Source organism: Crocuta crocuta, unplaced genomic scaffold (genome assembly GCF_008692635.1).
Source record: "Crocuta crocuta isolate KB4526 unplaced genomic scaffold, BGI_CrCroc_1.0 scaffold39, whole genome shotgun sequence".
NCBI classification, from domain to species: Eukaryota; Metazoa; Chordata; class Mammalia; order Carnivora; family Hyaenidae; genus Crocuta; species Crocuta crocuta.
Window position 1 is genome coordinate 2,808,758 of NW_027533334.1, and position 23,874 is coordinate 2,832,631.

Here is a 23,874-nt window from a genome sequence, read left to right on the forward strand (position 1 = left end):
GGGGGTGTGGCAGAGAGAGAGGGAGAGAGAGAAAATCCCAAGCAGACCCTGCACTGTCAGTGTAGAGCCCCTTGCGAGGCTCAAACTCATGAACTATGAGATCATGACCTGAGCCAAAACCAAGAGTCAAACTGACTGAGCCTGAGCCACCCAGGCGCCCTCACCTGTGACACTTAAACCGAAACTAACCATGAGTCTAGATCTAATGTCCAGTTTACAGGAAATACAGGGAATAGAGAAAACAATCAGAAAATGCAGATTGTTAGATATCCTTTAAGACAACTTGGTCTGGATTTTTCAATAGTTAGCATCATGAAAACAAAAAGGTAAAAGTACTGTTTTAGATTACACATAACAACCAAATGCAATGAATGAGCCTTGAGTAGATACTGGATTGAGGAAAAATATATAACAAAAAGCCATAAAAAACAATATTGGAATAATTGAAAAAACTGAATATTGAAGACATATTAGATGACAGAGATTTTTTTAATTAATTTTATTGTTTATGTAGTTTATTTTTAATAAGGAGATACACACTGCAACTTATCTTACTCTCAAATGTTCAGCAAAAATGCATACTGTGTGAGAGAGAGAGAGAAAGAGAGAGAAACAGGGAAGAGACTAGAAGATAAAGTCAACTAAAAACTGATCTATCTATATAGTAGATTTACTTTTCTACTCTTTTTTTGTATGTTTAAAATATTTCACAATAAAAGTTGGGAAAAATTCAATGACAAAATTCACTACAAAGGAAGGAAGGAAAGAGCTCTTGTTCCTTGACTCACTTGTATGTGAAGATGCTTTGGATATAAAATCTACCTGCTTCTAGTCCTCATAACAGTGGTGGTTATTATTACTATCATTTTCTCTTTGAGGAAATTGCTTAAGCTACACAGCTAGCAAGCGATATATGTTAAACTTGAACCCAAACCGTAGCAATGTTAAAACCTATGCTTATTTCTCAAAACAGGCTGTCTTCCACCTCATTTAGTATTTTGGACACTAATTTCTAATTCCAGAATAATCAGTGACTTGAAACCTCATCTCATGTTCTCACTGCATGTCCAAATAAACATAAAATAAATTGTTTTATGAACTTTGTTGAGATTCAAATCAATTCATGCTTTCTTGTTTTATTATGAAAAATGGGAAAATGTTAACTGTATTGCCAAGTTCTGACTTCATGAACGTGATGGCAAGAAAACAAAAAAACAAAAATCAGACTCTTAACTACAGAGAACACACTGATGGTTGCCAGAGGGGAGGTGGGTCGGGGAATGGGTGAAATAGGTGATGGGGATTAAAGATACACTTATGATGAGCACGGGATCATGTACAGAACTGTTGGATCACTACATTGTACACTTGAAACTAATATAATTTTTAGTCTATGCTAACTATACTGGAATTAAAATTAAACACTTTAAAAAATTACCATAAGGATGAAAAAAGTATACTTATGATAAAATTTAAACAAACGTGCCAGAAATAGCTATTCCTTATTATATACATATGCAGTTCTATCTCTCAGTGTGTCACTTTGGATCTATCCACACCAAAAAGTGAAGATTTCATCAAATGATGCCACAGCAAATTTAATAGTGAGAAACTCAAAGCTTTCCCCCCAAGATTCAATACAAAGCAAGTATGTTCTTTCTCTAACTCCTTTCAACAACACACTGGAAATTCTAACTAATGCAATAAGACAAGACAAGAAAGAAAGAAAGAAAGAAAGAAAGAAAGAAAGAAAGAAAGAAAGAAAGAAAGAAAGAAAAGAAAGAAAGGAAAGAAAATACAAACTCTACAGATTGAGAAGAAATAAAACTGTTTTTGCTCATAGATAATATAATTGATTGATGCAAAAAATCTGAAAAAAATAGATGTAAAAACTCCTAGAACTAATAATTGATTATAGCAAAGTTGTAGGATACAAGGTTAATATACAAAAGTCATTTTCTTTCCTATATCCCAGCAATGACTAAATGGAATTTGAAATAAAAAAAACCCAATATCATTTATATTAGCATATAAAAAATGAAGTAATGTTAGGTATAATATGAAGAAAACTACAAAACTCTGATGAATTAAATCAAAGAACTAAATAAAAGGAAAGATATTCCATGTTTGCGGATATCAAAGCTTAATATTGTTGAGACGTTAGGTCTTCTCAAATTGATATATAGATCCAATGCAATCCCAATCAAAGTTCTAGCAACTTATTTTATAGATGTTGACAAACTGATTTTTTAGTTTATTATGGAGAGCAAAAGACCCAGAATAGTCCATACAATATTGAAGACAAAGAATAAAGTTGGAAGGCTAACACTATCAAATTTCAAGACCACAGAAATCAAGACAATATTGTACTGGTGAAACAATAGATAAATAGATCAATGAAATAGAACACAGCCCAGAAATAGGCCCAAGTAGTTATGACTAAAGATCTGATACTATAATCTATATGAAAGAGTTTTGAAAACTGTAAAATGCCATACAAATCCTTTTTTGAAAAATGGAATAATGTGAAATCATCCTAAACTTGCAGTAAGAAAATTAGGTATAAATAAGTGGGGTCTTGCCATTCAAAAGCTGAGGAGAGAGACTGCTGGCCAAAATGGATTAAGGCGTTGACCTCCCCCACAAACCCATTGTTTACACATGATATCAAGGTAGATGTATTAAACTGAGAGCAAAGGAAGTGGGCAGAGCACAGAGGGTACAAACTAAAAGAACAGGATCTTAAGGCTTAAAACCTTTGTTAAATGAGGTGTTTGGTTAGAGCTACTCATGCTTGAAACTGACTGGAATTAAACAGACTTGTACAACTACTGAGCTTTTGAACAGCTAAACTCAGAAAAATCTGTTCAACTCTCAACTCAAGACTTTCCTAATCTACACTAGCAAGAAGCTGGCTATGAACACTATATAGTCTCCTTTTCAATGCAAATCTTTGTGGTCAATGAAGAGTACAAAGAAATACGTTTCCAGAAAACAGAACCAAGGTTGCCAGATAAATAAATCAAGGAATGTATTCTACTGTCAGTCTTTGCCATTCCCTCTAAGTGGGATTAGATCACTCTTGTGGACAATTCATTGTTTTGTGTTTCCTATTCTCTCCTTTCTAAATGAGAATTTTGATTTTCATTATCCTGTTGCTACTCTACCATTTAAATTGAATGTATTGTAAGCAGATGACTCACCTTTAGGTTTACAGGTCACTATCACATGAAAAGCCCCATGTGGATATAAGAAAGACAACTGCACATCATTCAAGTACCATAGATTTCAATTTGCACGCAGTATATGAATGACATTTTAAGGTTGTCTTTTTAGGGAGAGACTGACTATGATCTGTATGCAAAATAAGAGTGTGCAATATTTGGGTAGCCAAATCTGCAGAAAAAGTTAAAATTGAGAGAGCCATAGTCTTTACCTCAGCCTTCTTTCATAGATTGCCCCCCCTTCCCTATTTGCTTATGTTTATCAAGCAAACAGAAAAATAACCTGATAGCAAACTATTATTTAAAAATAATAAAAATAGGTAATTAGGCTAAGTTTAAGTGGCTTTTCCACTGGTAATTATTTTATATTACTAAGTGGATATTGCTTAATGTTTTGGGTCACTAGCATTTGGACCCTTTTCCTATGTAAAAGAAAAAAAACCCCATCCTTCAATTGTAGATACTAAAATTTGGGGGTTCATGTTTCCAGTCTGCCTGGCAGATAGTGCATGATCAATGGCTGAGGTTCTGGTACTGAGGATTAGATACAACTGCCCCAAACTCTGAATCTGAAGCTAATGAAGCAAAGAAGCTGACACACCACAGGCTCCCATTCCAATGAGGGTGCTGGCCGCAATATATAATTTCCAAGAAGGTCCTATAGTAATATGTAGTGATTCAACATCGAAGGTTGACAGCAGTGCAAGCTGTGTTATCTGTGCCAAGCAGCAGTGTAGTTCGGTAGGATTAGTTCCGCATTATGGTTTGGGAAAACATTCCTAACCTCTAGCACAGGATCTCAGTCTTCCTGAAGATTCTGTGATCTATCCAATATCCCTTAGCAAATACCTTTTCCACCTAAACTGCTAGAATTGGTTTCTACTGATTACAACTAGGCACCCTAAATGAAGCATACTGTATACACATTTCATTTATAATTTATAGTAAAAAAATATGGTCCTAGTTTATATGGAGCTAAGTATACCCAACTTCTAGGTGTAGCACAAAGAATACATGACTTTCAAGCATTCTTGTACCTAAAAGATTGGAAATAGTTACTTAAGCCATTTGGTCTCTTCCAGTTCTAACTGCTTCTTTCCATTTCATAATATGAACACAGAAATGAACCAGTTATTTGTCCCTTTTTTCTTTCACTACATACTTGCTAAGTACTTACATGGTGTAAGGCACTGTGGGAGATAAATACATGTAACACTTGATCACATAATTTCTTATTATATAATTTTACAATTTAGTAGGTGAGTTAAGACAGTAAATATATAATGACAATCCAAGGTGATATAGTCTAAGTGCTATATGAGTACTATTAAGTTATTGGGAGCCCTACTGTCCAACGTAACTTTGTGTGAATGAAGGACATGTTCAATAATTCTGCACTATCCAATAAGGTAGTCACTGGTCATGTGCTACGGAGCACTCAAAATGTGGCTAATGTGACTCTGGAAATAATTTCCAATTTAATTTTATTTTAATCTATCTAAATTTAAATAGCCATGTGACTAGTGCTTTCGGTATTGGACAGCACAGATCTAGTTCAGAAAAAGGTAAACACATTTTGACATGGGATCAGAAGAGAATAATAACCATGACAATGCAGTGCACAACACCTCTCCAAGGTTAAGTGTTATGCACATTTCACATAAAAATGAGGGAACTAACACTCAAGAAAATTAAGTACCTTGCTTAGTTCACACAACTAGGAAAAGGTAGAGCTAATACTCGAAACCCAGGTCTCTGTCCATGCACCTTTTCCTCTGCCTACAGAGGCTTATACACCTTCTGAAAACTTCATAGACAGAATAGGAGTTGAGCTTTGAAGGGCAAGTGGATATGATGCAGATATAGTGGTAGAAGAAGAATAGAAAGAAAAGCATGAACAAGAATTTGGAGGCAAAGAGCAAGAAGGCTTAGTTTTATTGAATGACTGTATTTCTAAAAGGCCTTAGAAACCAGGGAAGCTATGCTGTATATAAGAGCTGGGTTGTTAAAGATTCTGAGTGTCAGGCTAACGGCACTATTTAGTAGGAGATAGGAATCTACTTAAGTTTTTGGAGGAAGGGCAGTGTCAAGATCAAGGCCATATTTAAGAGAACTGGTACAGGCAATAAAGTTACACCGGAGTGGGGAGACCCAGAAGGTAGACAGCAGATTGGGAGACTCTCAGAAGATTTTAAAGGGGAGCAAATGTGGTCCTAAACTATCAAGGCGACAATAAGAATGGGAAGGAAGAAAGCAGTTCCCTGGCAGAAGTTGCCAACTAGTAGAACACATTTGGTCAACAGGTTATGTTTTGTTTGGCCCAAATAATGTTTATATTTTTTCATTTAGGTGCCAACACTGTAAAGGTTAAAGATTTTAAGTAAACGTCCAGAATTATAGCTATTTTCCTAAAGAAAAAAGGAGAGCAAGTTTGCCAACCCTGGGCTGATACTCAATTTGGCATCAATTAACTGAACAGAGCATTCACCATTTCTTTTTGGATGGTTAAGCTTTCTCCAGTTTTTCAGAGTCCTCGCTCTTCCCCTTTGTATTGCATCTGGCCTACCTCACTGATGTATGTTACCTGTCTGGCCCATGATTCAGACAATAGTAAGGGAACAGCGGATCACCGAAATAGCTAAAATAAACAGTCTTTTCATTAGTTTCATCTTAAGAAATGATCCTTCAAAACTTAAACTGGTGCCATCATTTTTATGTTAGCTTTTTTCTTCAACTGTTCAAATAATATTATTCATACATAGCATTAGGTCAATCCCCCTCCTCTCCATCAAACACTGTTACAATAGAGTTAGAGAGAGAACAACTGTATAGAATGATCTTGTCTGATCAATAATAAGGGGCTACTTAAGAACAACAGAGTATTTACATTAAACCATAGTCTTCGGCAGAAATGGGATGCTGCCATTACTACCTTCCATGGGTTTCTTTCATACATCATCATACACAGGATGTCTCCGTAAGGGAGCTCATCCCCATTACTAGTTCTGAATTTAGTGAACCTACTGCAGGATGAAAGCAAACTGGGGTTAAACCTGACTTTTGTACCAAAGTTCTAAGTTACTCTAAAGATACTGTTTGGACACTTACCGGTGAAAAATTCTGAATCCCAGACAAAAATATTTAATATTTAATAAGTACTCTGAATGAAAGTGTTTTTTCATTTTTTTAATTCCAAAATTCCAAAATATAATTCCAAAAATTTATATTTTTAATTCCAAAATTCCAAAATTTTGTTTCACTGTATCTACCTAGAATGTGAACCTAATATAAAAGTATTGTGCTATTGCTGAATATGATATGGACTCATTTATGAAATGATGTATTATATATAATCAATCATAATCCAGGAAAAACATTATCTCCTAAGAAAAGACACATATGTAGACTGGAACTGTCTGTGGATGTCCTACCCCAATACTGGCATTGTTAAGAGGTGCAAAAACTATGATCACCAAAGTTTAAAATGTCTAGCTCCATATTGAATTTAAGAACAATATAGGGGTGCCTGGGTGGCTCAGTCAGTTAAATGTCAGACTCTAGATTTCTGCTCAGGTCATGATCTCACGGTTTGTGAGTTTGAGCCCCGTGCTGGGCTCTGTGCTGATAGCATGGAGCCTGCTTGGGAATTGTCTCTCTTCCCCTCTCTCTGCTCCACCCCTGCTCTCAGCACTCTCTCTCAAAATAAATAAATTAACTTTAAAAAAAAGAATTAAGTGTATCCTTTGCCATATACAAAGATTAGACTAAGACAATATTTTTTATACTCTTCATATTGGTTGCATGGTCTGTTAAAGGGTGAATTAAATAGTCTTTTCTATTAGTCTCTTCAGTTCCTTTAATATTAATTCCTCACAGCTTCACTATCATATGCAAAAAACTTTGTCTCAGTTTTTTCTGGTAATTTAAAACTATTCCTGTTTCTTGGATGGTTTTCCTATAATTTAATTTCCAAGCTAGTGGCATGTAAAAGAAATTAAATGAACTAATTAATTCAGTTACTAGCGTTAAGTTGATAGGATCTCTTCTGTATGATTGCCAAGCCGCATTTTAACTGAAGACGGCAGGCCATAAAATCAAGCAAATCGAATTCATCACATATTACATGTACATAACTGAACAAGAATCACTAGCCCGGAACCAGAGGTAACCTTAAAATAGCCTCTGAGAAACCAGATCTGCCAAGTGTTAGAAAATGTGCCGTGTTCTTACATTATAAAACATAATCATTTGCCCTTGAATCCATGGGTGGCAAGTTGTGGGGAAGCCTCTCCTACTAGGAATGGCAACTTTTCCTTGAAATGATACCTTCTTTGTAGAATTACATGTAATGGTTAAAAATTCTACATCTAATAATATCCACGTTGGGGTCTCCATGTAGGGCCAAGTAGTTTACACAGCGAAGTTAATATTTATCTCATAGGGTTCAGTGATAAAATAAGTAAATATAACTCATAAGCTGTTAAGTAACAAGTTAGGGACTGTTATTATTACTTTTACTTAAAAAACAAAAAAGCTGCTCAGAGGATTGGAGAATTGTTATTGAGAATATATCCAGGGAAAAGGAAGCAAACAAAACAAAACAAAACAAAAACTAAGAACCCCCCCCAATAAAAAAGAACTGCAAGCATACAAAAGTGATACTATAAAGACCAATCAAGGATCTTATTTGTTTATAGGAATGAGCCTTTCATCCTCAATGAAGTTGGCCCCATTGAAATTTATAATCGGTGGCCAAGTTGTTTAACATCTCTAAATCTCAGTGTTCACATGTGTAAAATGTTGAAAATAATAACTTCCTTGAGGAATTGTCATGAAACCAAAGGAATGTGGCACAGAAAATGTGTTCTATTATTATCATTTATAACTGTTATTATTGTACTGTACCTGGTCGTCAACTCATTAGCACATTATGAGAAAATGTAGTGTAATCATGAAGAAACAACACACAAAGTAGTTAGGATGATACACTCCAGAGTCAGATTATGGATTTAGAGCCTAGCTCTGTCACTTCCTAGCTGTGGGCTCTGAGCAAATGGTTTTCACAGGTGCACCCAGCAGGTGAGAGACAGACCTGTCACTGATGCTCAAATCCATGTTTTCACTCTCACTTTCTCAGGGTGTCTTTCTCTAACTCCTAAATTAGATTTTCTTATAATCTCTTCTTGCGCTCTGTATTTCGCCATCCTAACATTGGTCACAATGTTGTTCCTATTAATTTCTACCTTCATTAGACTGTAAGCTCTAAAAGGGTGGGGAGCATATCCAGTCATTCAAGGACTATGATAGCTAACATATCAAATAGCCTCACTAACTATGTTTGAATGAGGGAATAAATACAAAGAACATGGTCTCCCAAAATAAAACTTCTTGGTACTTCTTGTGCAGAATGGTAATGTCTGGATGTGCATTATAAGAAGGAAATGAGAATATCGAACTGGAACAGAGAGTCCATTTGAGATTAGTTATTTGCACTGTATCTGTAAAGACCAAAAAGGAAAAAAAAAAAAAAACCAAAAAAAGACTAGCTTTAAAATCAGATTAATTTAAAATCACTTTCATCAGTCAAATTATATTAGTTAGCAGACGGCTGATCCCTAGACAAGTTGTTCTCATCCAGCGTGAAAGTCATCTGTTGTGATGGACTTACTTTTCTTTATAAATTAGAATGGATCCCACAGTTCTGATTATATTCCTGAGTAAGCTTATGAGAGTATGTTATCCACAGGAACATCACGTGTTCCTTGGGGGGGGGCGAGGAGTCTCAATAGAAAAAGAAAATGTAGGAAGCACTGTCCCAGGGCAGTGATTTTAAACTTTTACAACTCTGCAGGTATGTTGAAACACCCTAAAAAAACCTCAGGACTTTCTAGGGTGGCAGAAATACTGTAAAATCAAAGGGGAAGGTTAGGATTTCTTCTCTTGGTGGTATCAATGATGGTAGCCCAGTGGAAAGACCTCTCCTTCAGGGGGAGTCCTTCCTCTCTGGTTACCTGTAGAGAACTATATGCTTAATTTTAAAAACAATGGCTTCCTTTTGAAACGTTTTGTCTTGGCAGCTCAATAGGCTATATTGTAGGACAGAGATCTATTTCAATTTCCCATGTGTAGATATAAGATTGTCTTTTGGGACAGTCTATATAACCCAAGATTAAATACATGTACTGTAAATTCTGAAAATTTTCATGTTTATATAAGCTCTTCTGGTCTTTTCAGGATGGGATCTCATAAAGTCAACAATTCTAGTTATAACTTAGGGAAGAGTAATGGTAGTTTATGTTAAGCAAACTCAAGACTGGAGACCTGGTGTAAAAATTAAAAATTGAGAAATGAGTCTATAATAATTCATTTTATTTAAATATGTATTTTCAGGTACACCTTGGTTTGAGATCTCACTTCACCTCTTGCTAGATACGTGACTATGGGCAAGTGTATGACAATAATAGTCTAGTATGGCCCAGAGTTGGGTGCCCAGGTTGTACTGTGGACTGCTTGGGTTCAGACACAACTCTATTGACCTTGAGTAAGTTTCTGAAGTTCTCCCTGCCTCAGTTTCCTCTTTGTGAATTAGAGATAATAAAAATACTGCCTCATAAAGCTGTTGTGGGCCAGAAGAGTAAATACCGTTAAGTTCTCTGAATGGTGCCTGGCTCATAATAAATACTGAAAGTTTTAGCTACAATCATGATCATTCATTTATCCAGTATGATTTTCTAATTTCTTGACTTGTTTACATTTCCTGAGACTTTAAATATTTAATTGTAGAAAACAAGCGAAATGTAAATGTACAATTAAAAACAGCAAGGGATTAGTATGAAAATTAAAAGTCGTGTTTGTATAGAGAAGTACCCTACTATTAAAACTCGATTGATCTATATAGGAAACTGATATTGCAACAATAAACTAGAAGAAATCTGGATAGCTCTATCTAGTGAATTCTTTTGAAGACCCATTGTTCATCCACCGGTCTTCCACCTCCTGGCCCCTCCACTGGGAAAAATAGGGGGAAAAGTCTATTTCTATCTCTTCTTCCAGCAGGTAGTTTCCAGAGCTCAGCGTAGATATCTCAATAAGAGATCACTGATTGTCACAGAATAAAAGCAAAAATAAATTCAATTACATACAATAATAGAGTTAATATGATGATAACTAACCTACTCTGGATATGCGGGTAAAGATGAACACGGTTTGCAACTACCAGATCAATAAATTAATAAACAGTATTTCAAATGTTGGGATGCCATTACTCAGCAGTCCATTCGTACTGTGAGTTACAAATTATGTGTTCTTTGGTTAGTTGTTAAATCTTACATGGAAAGTTCTTCATGAAGAAAAGCTATGTTGTGTTATTTAAAACTTTATGAAGGTCTTGAAACCACTTGGTGAAGACTCACTTAAAACAATGACTCCCCTTCCCCATTTTTCTCTTTAGCTTAATTATAATGGCATCCCTTCACACCAGAGAGAGACAACCAATGGTCAGATTGACAGTACTGTGTCCTGTGAACAAAGTTCGCAGTGTCCAGAGTACAAACGCGCCTTCAGTATGGTCAGCCTGTTCATTGTATCACCCTTTCGCCTCATCCGGATCTTGAGTTTAAACAAGCGGAGATTCCTGTATCAAAGTTTCGCTGCTGCCTCTCCTTTTAATTTTTGAATACTTCTGTCCTCAAGGCCAAACGCTAACACTGAGACGGCCGGGGTAAACAAAACCAAGAGCGGGGTGCACGGCCGGCCGCTGCCTTGCCTCCCATCAGACTACATCCTCACTCAACTTGCAAGGACTTGATAATGAACTTCACTAGGAAAACCGTTTCCCAAGTCGGCGCCTCTGGAGCTCTAGGAATAACCAATAGAAGAAACTTCGCGGCTCAGCCCGTGCTCCTGGGGGTCGGTCGCCCCGGCCCGGTCACCGAGAGCCGGGCGGGGCAGGGACCCTGCTACTGGGAGCTCTCCCTCCCTCCCCTGCGAACCCTCCACCCACCGAGAAGCGAAGGGTGAACGGATAGAAACGCCTCACCTCCTTCCTCCTCCTCCAGGGAGTTCATGCAGGGAAAGTAGCCGGCCAGCGCCTCGAAGGAGGCGGAGAGGCTGCTCCGGCTCTGGGAGCGCTGCATGGAGCGCCCCGCGGCGCCGGCGCCCCCCAAGCCCTGCCGGCCCATCTTGGACGAAGACCCGCTCTTCCCGCGGTACAAGATACGAGGCGTCTTGGCGGCTGGGGCGCGGCGACCGCAGAGCTTCGGGGGCCGGGACGGTGCGGCGGGACCCTGGGGGGTCTGGGCCCGGCCTCCCCGACCCGGTCCGGAACAGATGCGGCTTTCCCGGCGGCCGGGCCCTCCACTTTGTTGGGGACGGGGCCAGGAGGAAGGGAACGAGGCGGTGGCGGGCGGAGACGGGGCTGCTCGGGGCGAAAAGTCCGAGGTCTCGCCGGGAGGGAGCTGAGGATCCCGGCGGCTGTGGCTGCCTGAGTCTCGCCGCCCTCCCCTCGCCGGGAGATGCTGCTGATGCTGTGGTCCCCGCCAATCAGCAGCCGCAGGGGGAGGCGGCGGTGGGCTGGTGGCTCCGGAGCGCGCGCCTCGGCGTCTGGGCACCTCCGACCCAGAGCAGCCCCTGCTACCTGCGCTTCTTCCCACCGCGTGCTTAGGGCCAGACGGTGGTGTTAATCACACGCAATACGTCAGGCATCGCAGATGGCTAATACATCAGGCCAGTTAGTGGTACTTTCCCTGTCCTCAGTTTCACTTAACAATTTGTTAACGCTCCTCAAGCATAGACAGGAAATAGTGAAATTTTCTCCCAATTGTAACACAAGGCTCCCCAATAACAGATTACCCGAAATCCTAGAATTAAAACTTTATTTTACCTTCTGTCTTTATTTAAAACAAAACAACCCCTCCCAAAAGTCAACAGAGGGGGGGAAAAAGGTTTAAAATAATTCAAGAGTCTGAGAAAGCATGTACACTAAAAACGTACTCTGATGCTTGTAAATTTTGCCTTAATTTCAGGAATGTTTAATGCTTTCTTTCTCTAAATAACCTGCTACTTATTGTTGCTAAGAATGACAATAAACATTGTAAGGCTTTCACATATAAAAAAAGACATGTCCCCTTAACATGAAGTTGGAAGCAAGACAAACATACTAGAAACAAAAGTTTGTAAGTGAAATTAACATGTCACATTCTGTAAACTGCAAATCTCTACCCCAGAATATAAAGCAACCACAATTCCTTGTTAATAGGAGTCAGAAGACTGCCCCACTTTTTGTGGCTTACACAAGCCACTCAACGTCTCAGCTTCTTTATCTCGGGTGGGGGTTCGGAAGGTAGGGCACAATGATTCCAGTGCTAACCATGTCTTGCTCTGATTCTTGGGTATGGCTAGAGGGGACTTCAAAAGTGTTTTGTAAGATGCAAATATTACAATCTACAATTGTTCTTTCATACAATAAATATTTCCTAAGTGGTACAGATGTACAAGCTCTTTGCTTGACATACTGGGAGATTCAAACACTCATTCAGTTAATATAGTTGTGTGCTTAGTATATGCCAGGTACCTTTGTAAACACTTAGGGCACAATAATGATCAGAACAGATAAAAAAAAAAATCCCTGCTCTCATGGAGCTTACATTCTAGTAGGCGGAGACAGACACAATAGATCAGTAAATTATACAGTGTCAAGAGGGGGATAAATGCAAAAGGGAAAAATTAAGAGGGATGGAATAGTCTGCAATTTAAAAAAAGGGCTGCAGGGGTACCTGGGGGACCCGGTTGGTTGAGCTACCAGCTCTTGACTTTGACCCAGAGTTGAGGGATCAAGTCCCACAATGGGCTTCACTCTGAGCGTGGAGACTGCTTAAGATTTTCTGTGTCTGTCTGTCTGTCTGTCTCTCTCTCCCTCTACCACTCTCCCCTGCACTCTCTCTCTCAAAGAAAAAAAAGGGGGGGGCGCTGTTAGGGTGGGCCTCATTGACCAGGTGACATTTGAACAAAGATTTGAAGAAGTTGAGGAATTTAGCCATTTGGGTACATGAGGAAGAGAGCAAGTTTGAGGCAAAGAGAGGCTCTGTTGTAAAGGTTCCCAGTGCATCGGGGACTGACAAAAAGGCCAGTGCAGCTGCGGTGGAGCAAGTGAGGGGGAAGAAAGGGGGTCAGAGAGGGAAGGGGCAGAGAAGGGGGCCGATGACACAGGGCCTTCTCTGTATGCGAATGACTCTGGCCATTGGACACCACAAGTTAGAAGGTATGAAAAAGGTAGGGGCGCCTGGGTGGCTCAGTCTTTTAAACTACGACTCTCGATTTCTGCTCGGGTCATGATCTCTCGCCTGGTGGGATGGAGCACAGAGTCTGCTTGGGATTCTCTCTCTCCTCTCTCTCTGCCCCTCCCCCTGCTCACTCTCACAAAATGAATAAGCATTTAAAAATGCATTCAAATAATAATCCCCTCAAATCTTTCTAAAAACTAGGAAACTTTCAGTACAAATAAGCATGCCATCACATAACAACTTTTGGTTGTTTATCCTTAGGATCATCCCAGGTTCTTGCTTCTGTTTTTCTGGTAGGTTTTTGTCCTTTCTTATTAATATTCTTACAACTCCTTCTTAGTTCAATTTCCTGTTCATTATACACCTTCATAAAATATCAGCATTTCAATAGAACATTGATAAAACCAGAAACTCTAAGAGCACTTTTCATACCATATTGCTGTTTATTCAGAGAATAGAAACTTTTTTTTAATCAAATGAATTTTTTTAAATAAGAATGAAAAGAATCACAGAGTTTTGCAAGCTGAAAAAACTATTGAAAGTCATCTAATTTTTTTAAAACTGTGGGTCACAAATTTCTAGTGAGTCATGAAAATAACTTATTAAGTTTTGATCAGCATCCTGAAATATAAAATGAAACAAAACACTAGAGTTTGGCCCATGAAGTAACTGCATCAATTGCAGTATTGTTTGCAGAAGACGTATGCATGTGTATGTATGCACGTGCATGTGTGCACGTGTGTGTCGAGATGCGGTCAAGAGGAAAGTATCGAGGATGAGGGACTGAACAGGGAAATCCTAGGAAAATAAACCAGCTAGGGGTGGAAACTTTTATTTCAGCATCCAGAGACAACGTCACTTTGGAAAGGACTATCTTGGGTTTCTACTAGTGACTGCATGGGGACAAGGAATCTAAAACCTGAAAGAGAGGTCATTCCTGAGTTGCTTGGGCCCTTCTCTGTGTTAATGACCTCGGTTTCTTCACCATGAAGAAGTTAGTCTACAGTCATGCAGACACACCTATTTCCATATAAGCATAATTTCTCTCTTGTAGTTTTAGAACAGGGTTTTCCTGGGAAGCTTTTTGATATTTTTTTTCCTATAGTTAGAATCTTAGAGATATAGAAAATGATAGAAGAATGGCATAAGGGGAAGTAGGGAGCACTAAAGACAGAAGAAAATCCCTTGTTTCAACGAAGATAGCTTTAAGGAAAAAGTAGAATGTTGGCACATGGGCATTAGAGAGAAAAACCCAGTAATGGCTAGAGACTTCTGGCCTTGAATGACACTGAACTTACTGAGAAAATTAACAGTTCCACTTTTTTTCCTATGCTCAATTGCTTGCCTATGTATTTCATAAACACACACACACACACACCCTTACACACAGATATAATATTTCTGGTTTATACATTTTCAGCAAGCTGATTATTTCTTATTCCATTCTGATATAAATACTGCCACCCCCAAGTGAATTTGAAAATTTACACTCAAAAGAAACCACTGATAAAAGACTAAAAATGTCATTCCTCCATACAAGAATATATATCCAAATGGCTTTGGATGTGGTTCTTAAATGATGGGCCATTAGATAGTTTCATCATATAAAACTAAGTGTAACTCCAGACACATTATAATCCAGTATTTGCATTATTTATAACTTTCTTATTCATCCAAAAATAACCAGAGAAAAAAGTGAGTCACAAATATACACAATAAATTACCTTCTAAAAGCAAAATGTGGCCTTGAAAATAGATTCCACTGTTAAATATGAAAATCATCTTTCTGAAGAAGAGATATATAAATATAGCTTGCATATACTATTATAGCATTCTATTTGTTTAATATGAAACATATCCCACATTTATGCCCCTTCATTCTTACGTCAACCCTGAGAATGTCATTATTTCTTCTTTATAGATGAGCTAATAAAGATTTGATAATAGCAAGTCACTTGCTTAATTAGAAAGTGGTAGAGCAATACTCAAATTCAGAAGATCTGATTTCAGGTTCAAGGCCCTGCCTGTATAATGTATCACAGGTGTCTCATACCATGCGTACTTACACAAAAATAGAACGGATAAAGTATGAACCGTACAGTAAATCAGGTGACTCAAAATAAGTAAAATAATTATTAAAACTAAATCTGTAACACCAATTGTAAATCTATATTTGCTTTTTAAAAATCAAAACATAGCCATCAATTCTAACAGGTCTAGAAAGTTACATGTCATTTATATCCCCATTCATAAAAAGTTGTTTTTCAAAAAAAAATCACCCAAATTTTAAAATATGTTAAATTTATTCTGAAATAGAGACTTGGTCACTTAAGTGAATGTATAAAAAGGTTATTATGTGAAATAGTTACAGAGTGTCTAGACTACAGATTAGTTCAAGCAGGAGCAGAGTTGTGCCTTTGGCACAACTTGCTCTTTTCTACTTTAGAGAAGATGTAGGTGATGCTAATGAGAATGTAAGTTACTAACAAAGGGAGGGAAGGAAAGGAAGTAAGGCCCTGTGAGAAGTAGTGGAGAAAACAAGTAGCAAAAGGTCCAAAGGTAGCTATGAGAAAGAGGTAAAGTATTCCTATGGCTACTCTGGTGCTATATAGTGTCTTCCAGACAACCCAGAAATGGCTAGTTGCTAGAAGAGACAGGAATTGCTCAGAATAGGTTATAGAGCCATGCTACAGACTGATTTAACCTTTTGATATACACTTGCTTTAAAAACATGAAAATTCAGGGCGCCTGGGTGGCTCAGTCGGTTGAGCGTCCGACTTCAGCTCAGGTCATGATCTCACGGTTCATGAGTTCGAGCCCCGTGTTGGGCTCTGTGCTGACAGCTAGCTCAGAGCCTGGAGCCTGTTTCAGATTCTGTGTCTCCCTCTCTCTTTGACTCTCCCCTGCTCACGCTGTCTCTCGGTCTCAGAAATAAGTAAAACATTAAAAAAATTTTTTAAATATAAAAACATGAAAATTCATCTCTACCTCAGTCTTCACAACTGATGTCAATTCTGCCATGGTGAACTACTCCTCCTTACAGCAATGATTCTATGCTAAATAAAAATCATATATATATAAAAAAAATAAATCATACATACATATATATATATAAAATTTGAAACCAACTCTAAGAATCCTAATATATACTTTTTTTCTTTAACAAAATAACTTTTCATTTAAGTCATGAGAGAAAAAATCCAACCAACGTAGTCAACCAACATTTTCTACTGACTTCAGATTGCTAAAAGTATTTAATAGTCTTGGGCAATTACCCTTGACTTGAATATGAAATCCAAACTATACAATCTTTTCTCCCCTCCCTAGCTTAATGTCAACATGTTACAAATACATTGTAAGCTTTTGTGATTTCAGTTTTCAAACATAGTTTTGGTGTTTACTCAGCAGATTTACAAAGTTAATAGCAGATTGCACCTGTTAGCAGCTGGTCAACCGGAAACTTTCACAAAGGTTGATGAAGTCAAAGGATGTTTAGGGTATAAGAAGATAAAAAAGGAAACATTAAATGATCAACATTTCCATTATTCTGTAATGAGATTTAGGATGATGTTTGCCTTTATCTTATGACAGACAAATGTCCATAGAGGTAAGCAAATTAATTTCTTGAGTAGGCTAAAAAGCAGTAATAGGATTTGACTGAAGAAAGAAGGAATAAAAACCCTCTAAAGATCAAAGTTATGAATCATACAAGCAGCTAGACGATAAGGGAAAGAACAAATATGTGGATTCTAATATTACTTGTGGCCCTTTATATACAATAATAATGACGATGATATTAGCTAATGTTCTGTTTTTCATAAACATTTCCTCACTTAATGTTCATAAACACTCTCCAGTGTAGCTACTGTCATTATTCTCATATCACAGACAAGAAAAGTGATACGCACTAATTCAATAAATATATGTTAAGCACCTACCACGTGCCAGACTCTATTCTAGTTACTGGCGATATAGCAGTGAACAAACGTGGACAATCAGCTCCACACACAGCTCAGATCCTAGTGGAAAAATCTAACGCGTGTGTCCACTTACTACATGCCAGATCTTTTTTTTTTTTTATGTTTTATTTATTTCTAGGAGAGAGAGAGACAGCGTGAGCAGGGGAGGGTCAGAGAGAGAGGGAGTCACAGACTGAAACAGGCTCCAGGCTCTGAGCTGGCAGTCAGCACAGAGCCCGACGCGGGGCTCGAACCCACAACCGGGAGATGATGACCTAAGCGAAAGTCGGACGCTTAACCAACTAAGCCACCCAGGCGCCCCGTGATCTTTTTCTAAATGACCTTACATACCAGCACATCAACTCATTCAATAAATGCATAACCCTATGGAAGAGATACTACTGTTAATATCTTTATTTTCTAAATGAAAAAATTGAAAAAAATAAATGAGGAATCTGAGGGACACTGAGGATAAACTACTGTCCAAGGTTATATAGGTTATTAAGAAATGAAACCAGAATTTACATCCATGAAGACTGATGCCTGGTTTATAATTTGTCCAATGTCATAAGTAGCAAATCCAGGATTTGAATGCAGATCTTCTGACTCTATGATCCATACTACTAACTGCTAAATAAGATGGCTTAAGAGAACCTTCTGATATCAGCATTAGACAATACAGCTGCTGATAAGAACTATTTTTCCATATATAACAAAGAATGTTTAGCACAGGAGTTGTATCTCCATATTTATATGACATATTTATATAAATATTCATTTAGCTATCACCAGGAATCCAAAACTCTTACTAAATGTCCTCAAGAATTTTAGGAGTCCATGTACAGAGATGACTTCAGACAGAACCACAAGAACTAAGCCTCAGAGAAAGTAGGAAATATACTCTCATGCGATTTGTAACTTACTGGTATTTGGTCACCCCCGAAAGTATACTTCCCAAAATACAATGGAGTCAATCATAAGCCAAGCATTTTCGAGAGGTACTACCAAAATTTAGAAAAAGAAGGCTCATGCCTTCTATATACCAGCTATACAAGTTTTAAAAGTCATGTGAAATGCCATTTTCAAAGAAAACCTGAAATATTCATATAAAAAGGAAACACTTTATTTCACTGATAACATTAAGCATGATCCAATAATAAGTTAAAGATCAATAGGGAGGCTAGAAAGAGACATTTCCCAACTGTGTAGGGCCAGGGAAAAGAGAGGTACATGAAATACCATTGTGTTTCAATCATTCAGATAGCTCCCTTTCTGATGTATGATGGCCTTCACACGTTCCTTCATTTCCTCATTCATTCAGATATTTACTGGGCACCATATGCAAGACTCTTTCCTAGGATCTTTGGGTCAGAAGTACACAAAACGTGTGTTTGGCTCTTAAGCTGCTCAGAGTCTGGTGGTAGGGGAGAGGGAGGATAACACAGATAAGACAAACAAATAAGTGCAATAAAGTGGAATAAGTAGTATATTTATAATTCGTTCTAGGCTCTCTGGTGATGTAACACAGGGAGTGGCAGCTCTGCTTACATGGGCCAGAGAAGCCTTTCTTCATAGAAGAAGAGATGCTGAGCTGCATTTTGAAGGCTCTTTGGTCGGCAGCAAATGGGGTAGAAGACACTGAAAACAGAAGTCTCTCAGACCCCTACTAAACATGTCTCTTAGGGATCTCAGTGGGCAAGAGTTAGCGCTACTCATGAGGGCATCTCTCTTTCCAGTCCTTTAGGGCAGTGGTAGTAGCACGGATGGTTTCCAAGTTTGAGAAACTCCCTGCTTTTGTATTCTGTTCTACTATTCCAACCCACGCTCTGGCCTTGTGATAAATTTATACGGTCTTTATAGTAATGTTAGAAGAACATTTTCAAACATTTGAGAGGAGAGAGAGGTATTTCTTCTACTGTAACTCCCTTGGAATTCTATGAACATCACCTAGCAATATCTCATATCAATATGAGATCAAAATCTTAACATTTTGTGAGTATACTGGAGTGCCTGGATGGTTCAGACGATTAAGTGACAGACATCAGCTCATGTCATGATCTCACGGTTTGTGGGTTTGAACCCCATGTCAGGCTCTGTGCTGACAGCTCAGGGCCTAGAGTCTGCTTCGGATTCTGTGTCTCCCCCTCTCTCTGCCCCTTCCCTGCTTGTGCTCTTTCTCTCTCTCTCTCAAAAACAAATAAACATTTTAAAAAAGATTCTGTGAGTATTAACATTTCTATAAACACACAGAACGATCTAAAAATTTTATATAAGTTTCAGGTACAAATGCCCAACACAATGCAATATTTATAAACAGTGTGCTTATTTAAGCTGCCTTGTTCATTATTAGCTTACTTATTCACTCCTCATTTCCTCATTATTTCCTCCTTACTCATACCACAGTGAGTGGAGAATAATATTATATATGCATGGAAAATAGAGGTATTTCTTTAATCACAAGTAAATCTAGTTCCTATCTATTCCTCTTTGTTCTTTCTCTTTACTGGCTAAGCTTCCTATATTCCTTTGAACACACACGTACATAAAGACTTGCTCTGATTAGCAATTTGTTTTACTGAGCCATATATTGCTTGGATATAAGTGGTTATACATTTTTGTACTGCTTGATACCATGCTGACATAAAAATAGAGAATTTAACAGTTTTCATAGAGATTTTGACTTAACTGTACAGTTGAGTCATTAATTGTAGGCACCTTACTTATTTTTCATCATATATGAAGGCAGAAGATTTGTAACAAAGTCATTTAGAGTTGTCAAAAACCAAAGGCAGTAGAGAAGAATGAGGATCTGTCAAAGCAGTAAAAATTGTAAGATTTCTAACAGCAAAGTGGAAAAAAAAAACCCCTATGGAAAACATTCCTGTTGTACAGATCCAGGTCAAACATCACCTAGATTGGGCATAAGTGAATGGCTGCCTGAAGGTAGTTCTATTCGTAGCTTAGTACATTTGGTAAACAGTTCAGACTGTGTCCCAAGTGGCGAACTTAGAAACCAAACTAAGCAACTAAGCATCAGCTGACTTCCATTTCTGGGACTCTATGTCAAAGATGTCTGTAAGTAATAGTTTGTCTGTTGTGTTGATCTGAAACTTAATAACAGGACATAACAATACAGATTAAACATGTTTCTCTCCTAAAATTCAATTCAAGCTGATTCCACCTATCATACTTTACGTACACTTCCACAATAAGGTGAGAAACTCAGGTTTAACAGACAGAGGACTATACCTGGGGGGAAACAGTCTCAGTAAGAGGTAAATTCGTAGTGTCATACAGAAACTCTCTAATAAGTATAGGAAATTATAAAGAGACCCAAACTGATAGGTGTTCTAGTTAAGGGAATGTTCTATAATCCTTCTCCTAGACCACTGCTTTATAACATGGATTTGTTGGCTTGGCACCTCAAGCCATTCAACACTGTAGCAGAGCAGTGTTTCACATCCCACTTCCCTTCCCATACTTGACAACAAATTTTGAAAAGATATTTGGGGAGGAGGTACAAGTCTTGATGCATGATTTACAGCCTAAAAAAATAGCCAAAAATATATACTTAAAATTTGGCAACACCATTCAAAAAGCTTTCTCCAAAATATTTATAGTCTGGCCACTATTTATCATCATTTGGACATAGAAAAACTGGGGTATAGGATTTCTGAGTTCCTTTATTTTCTGTTATACGTTAATTTTTAATGTGTGTGATTACCTGGCATTGATCTAACATTTTAGAAAAAAGTCATTGCTTTGTGATGCACTGTTATAACCTACTAATTTCATTTCAAATAATGCTGTATTTCACATGATAAGGGCAGTATGTTATAGGTTCTCTGTAAGGCAAAAATACAAACTTTATATCTTAATAAATCTTATATTATACCTGAATAAATACTAAAAGATACTTTTCAAGGACAATGATCTTAAAGTAATGGTTACACATTAAAATTCAACGTAACTACAATTTTAAAATGGCATATAAAATTTTTGTACTATTATAAATTCATTTATTAAAACTGAATCATTTTTTAAAATTAAAACAAAATTTTAAGGTTTTTTTTAAATGTTTATTTATTCTTGAAAGAGAGACAGAATGCCAGTGGGAGAGAGGCAGAGAGACACAGAATCCAGAGCAGGCTCCAGGCTCTGAGCTGTCAGCACAGATCCTGATGCGGGGCTCAAACTCATGAACTGTGAGATCATGACCTGAGCTGAAGTCAGATGCGTAACCGACTGAGCCACCCAGGTGCCCCCCCCCCCAATTTTTTTCTTAATGTTTGTTTATTTTTAAGAGAAAGAGATGGAGTGTGAGCAGGGGAGGGGCAGAGAGAGGTAGATACAGAATCTGAAGCAGGCTTCAGGCTCCAAGCTGTCAGCAAAGAGCCTGCTGCGGGGCTCAAACTCATGAACCATGAGATCATGATCTGAGCTAAGTCGACTGAGTCACCTAGGCACGCTGAACTGATTTTTATTCTCAACTTCAGATTATAGGTCAGGATTGGCTGACAAAGGTACATTCTCTGCCTTCTATCGCCACTTAGAAGATGCATGTGGTAGAACCTTACCATTCTGAAGTAAATAAAATAGTCATCACATGTGTTCTAAATACAAGAGCATTTAAGATATCAGCACAAAGCAAAGCAAAGGCAGCTAAAGTACTCCTGTTTTGACTATAATAATGTCACACTTTCAGGATCATGGGACATTAATTTTAAAAATTGTAAGACTGGGGCACCTGGGTGGCTCAGTTGGTTAAGCATCTGACTTTGGCTCAGGTCACAATGTCACGGTTTGTGAGTTTGAGCCCCATGTCAGGCTCTGTGCTGTCAGTGCAGAGCCCTCCTTGGATCCTCTGTCCCCCTCTGTCTCTGCCCCTCCCCACTGCATGCTCCTTCTCTCTCTATCTCAAAAATAAATAAATATTTAAAAAATTGTAAGACTACCACATTCTAACATATAACTTTGGAAAAGTACAGTATTCAACAGGAAAATAGAACTAATGGGGAAAATCAGGAAATAAATTACTTTGGTTATCTCTCTCTCTCTCACACACACACACACATACACACACACACACAAACATACACATGCACAATCACATTTGTAGAGACACAGATTGACTTATAAAAGAAAAATAAATCAACCAAAATATAATGGATTGAAAATGAAACTATTCTTTAGAAGGTCCAAAATGAATAGCATATTGTCACATCCAATGGGACTTTTGAGGCCTCGTTTTCCTGGCTCCCTGAGCAACATTCTACAGAATTAACCAGTCTTGGGGCGCCTGGGTGGCTTAGTCGGTTAAGCGTCCGACTCTCGCTTGGGTCATGATCTCGCGGTTTGTGGGTTCGAGCCCTGCGTCGGGCTCTGTGCTGACTGCCAGCTCAGAGCCTGGAGCCTATTTCAGAGTCTGTATCTCCCTCTCTCTCTGACCCTCCCCTGCTCACGCTATCTCCCTCTCTCTCTCTCTCTCTCCTAGAAATAAATTAAAAAAAAAAAAAGAATTAACCACTCTTTCAATCTGAAAGCATTATTTTATCTTGACTTCCAATATATCACATTCTTATGATTTTTCTCCTATATTTCTGGTACCTCCTCATCAACTTTCTTGGCTGATTTCACCCTTTCTATCAAATTTCTACCTTTAACATCTTCAACACATCCTTACAGTTCAGTCCTGGGCCCCTGCTCTCATATTTTCCCCACATGATCAATTCCATTTCCTGTTTTAAAAACCATATACAGTCACTCAAATGTATTACCAAGTACTGACCTCACATTTGAGTTTCCGAACTGATAACTGTCTACTTGACCTCACCACTAAAATACCTCACAGACCTCTCAAACTACACTCTTGCTCCCACATAAATCTTATCTTCCCTCTGTTAATAAATGACTTCCTCAGCCAAATAGTTGCTCAAGCCAAAAATGTGAACATCCTATTTTATTCCTTGCTTTATACTGTATGCTTTGTTCAATCATCATCAAATTCAATTGATCTTGCCTCTAAAACAGATCTCATGTCTATCCATTTCTCTTAATCCTATGCCAAGCCATATTCATTCTTGCTCTCAAGACATTATTCATAAAGCAGCCAGGATTATCTTTTACAAATATGCTGAGTCATGGCACCACCCTCCTAAAAATTCTTCAATGTCTTCTCACTGCAATTATAACAAAACACATGACCTTGAAGGGTCTTGCATGTCTCTCCAACTTTATCACAAGCCACACCTCCCAATGATCACCAGGCTGAAACAACACTGGTTTGCTCTTCAAACAGACCAAATTCTTCTTGGTCTCATGGTCTTCTGTCATGGCTGACTTCTCATTCTGAGGACTCAGCCTGAAAGGCCTTTCCTAACCATCCAATCCAAAGTAAGAGGCCATTTTTAT

General features: G+C 38.1%; 1 protein-coding gene across 25 annotated transcripts in view; it reads right to left on the reverse strand.

Moving 5' to 3' along the window:
* The window catches only part of RIMS2 (regulating synaptic membrane exocytosis 2), a 598,980-nt gene that overhangs the window by 18,924 nt on the left and 556,182 nt on the right, over positions 1-23,874 (reverse strand). Inside the window, exon 1 of one of the 25 annotated variants that reach the window (XM_077748269.1) lies at positions 11,263-11,404. The exons of the other annotated variants lie outside the window; for them this stretch is intronic. Within the exon in view, the coding sequence (XP_077604395.1) occupies positions 11,263-11,404 (142 nt within the window). Of the gene's footprint in view, positions 1-11,262; positions 11,405-23,874 lie in introns of those variants that run through there. 25 annotated transcript variants of the gene reach the window in all.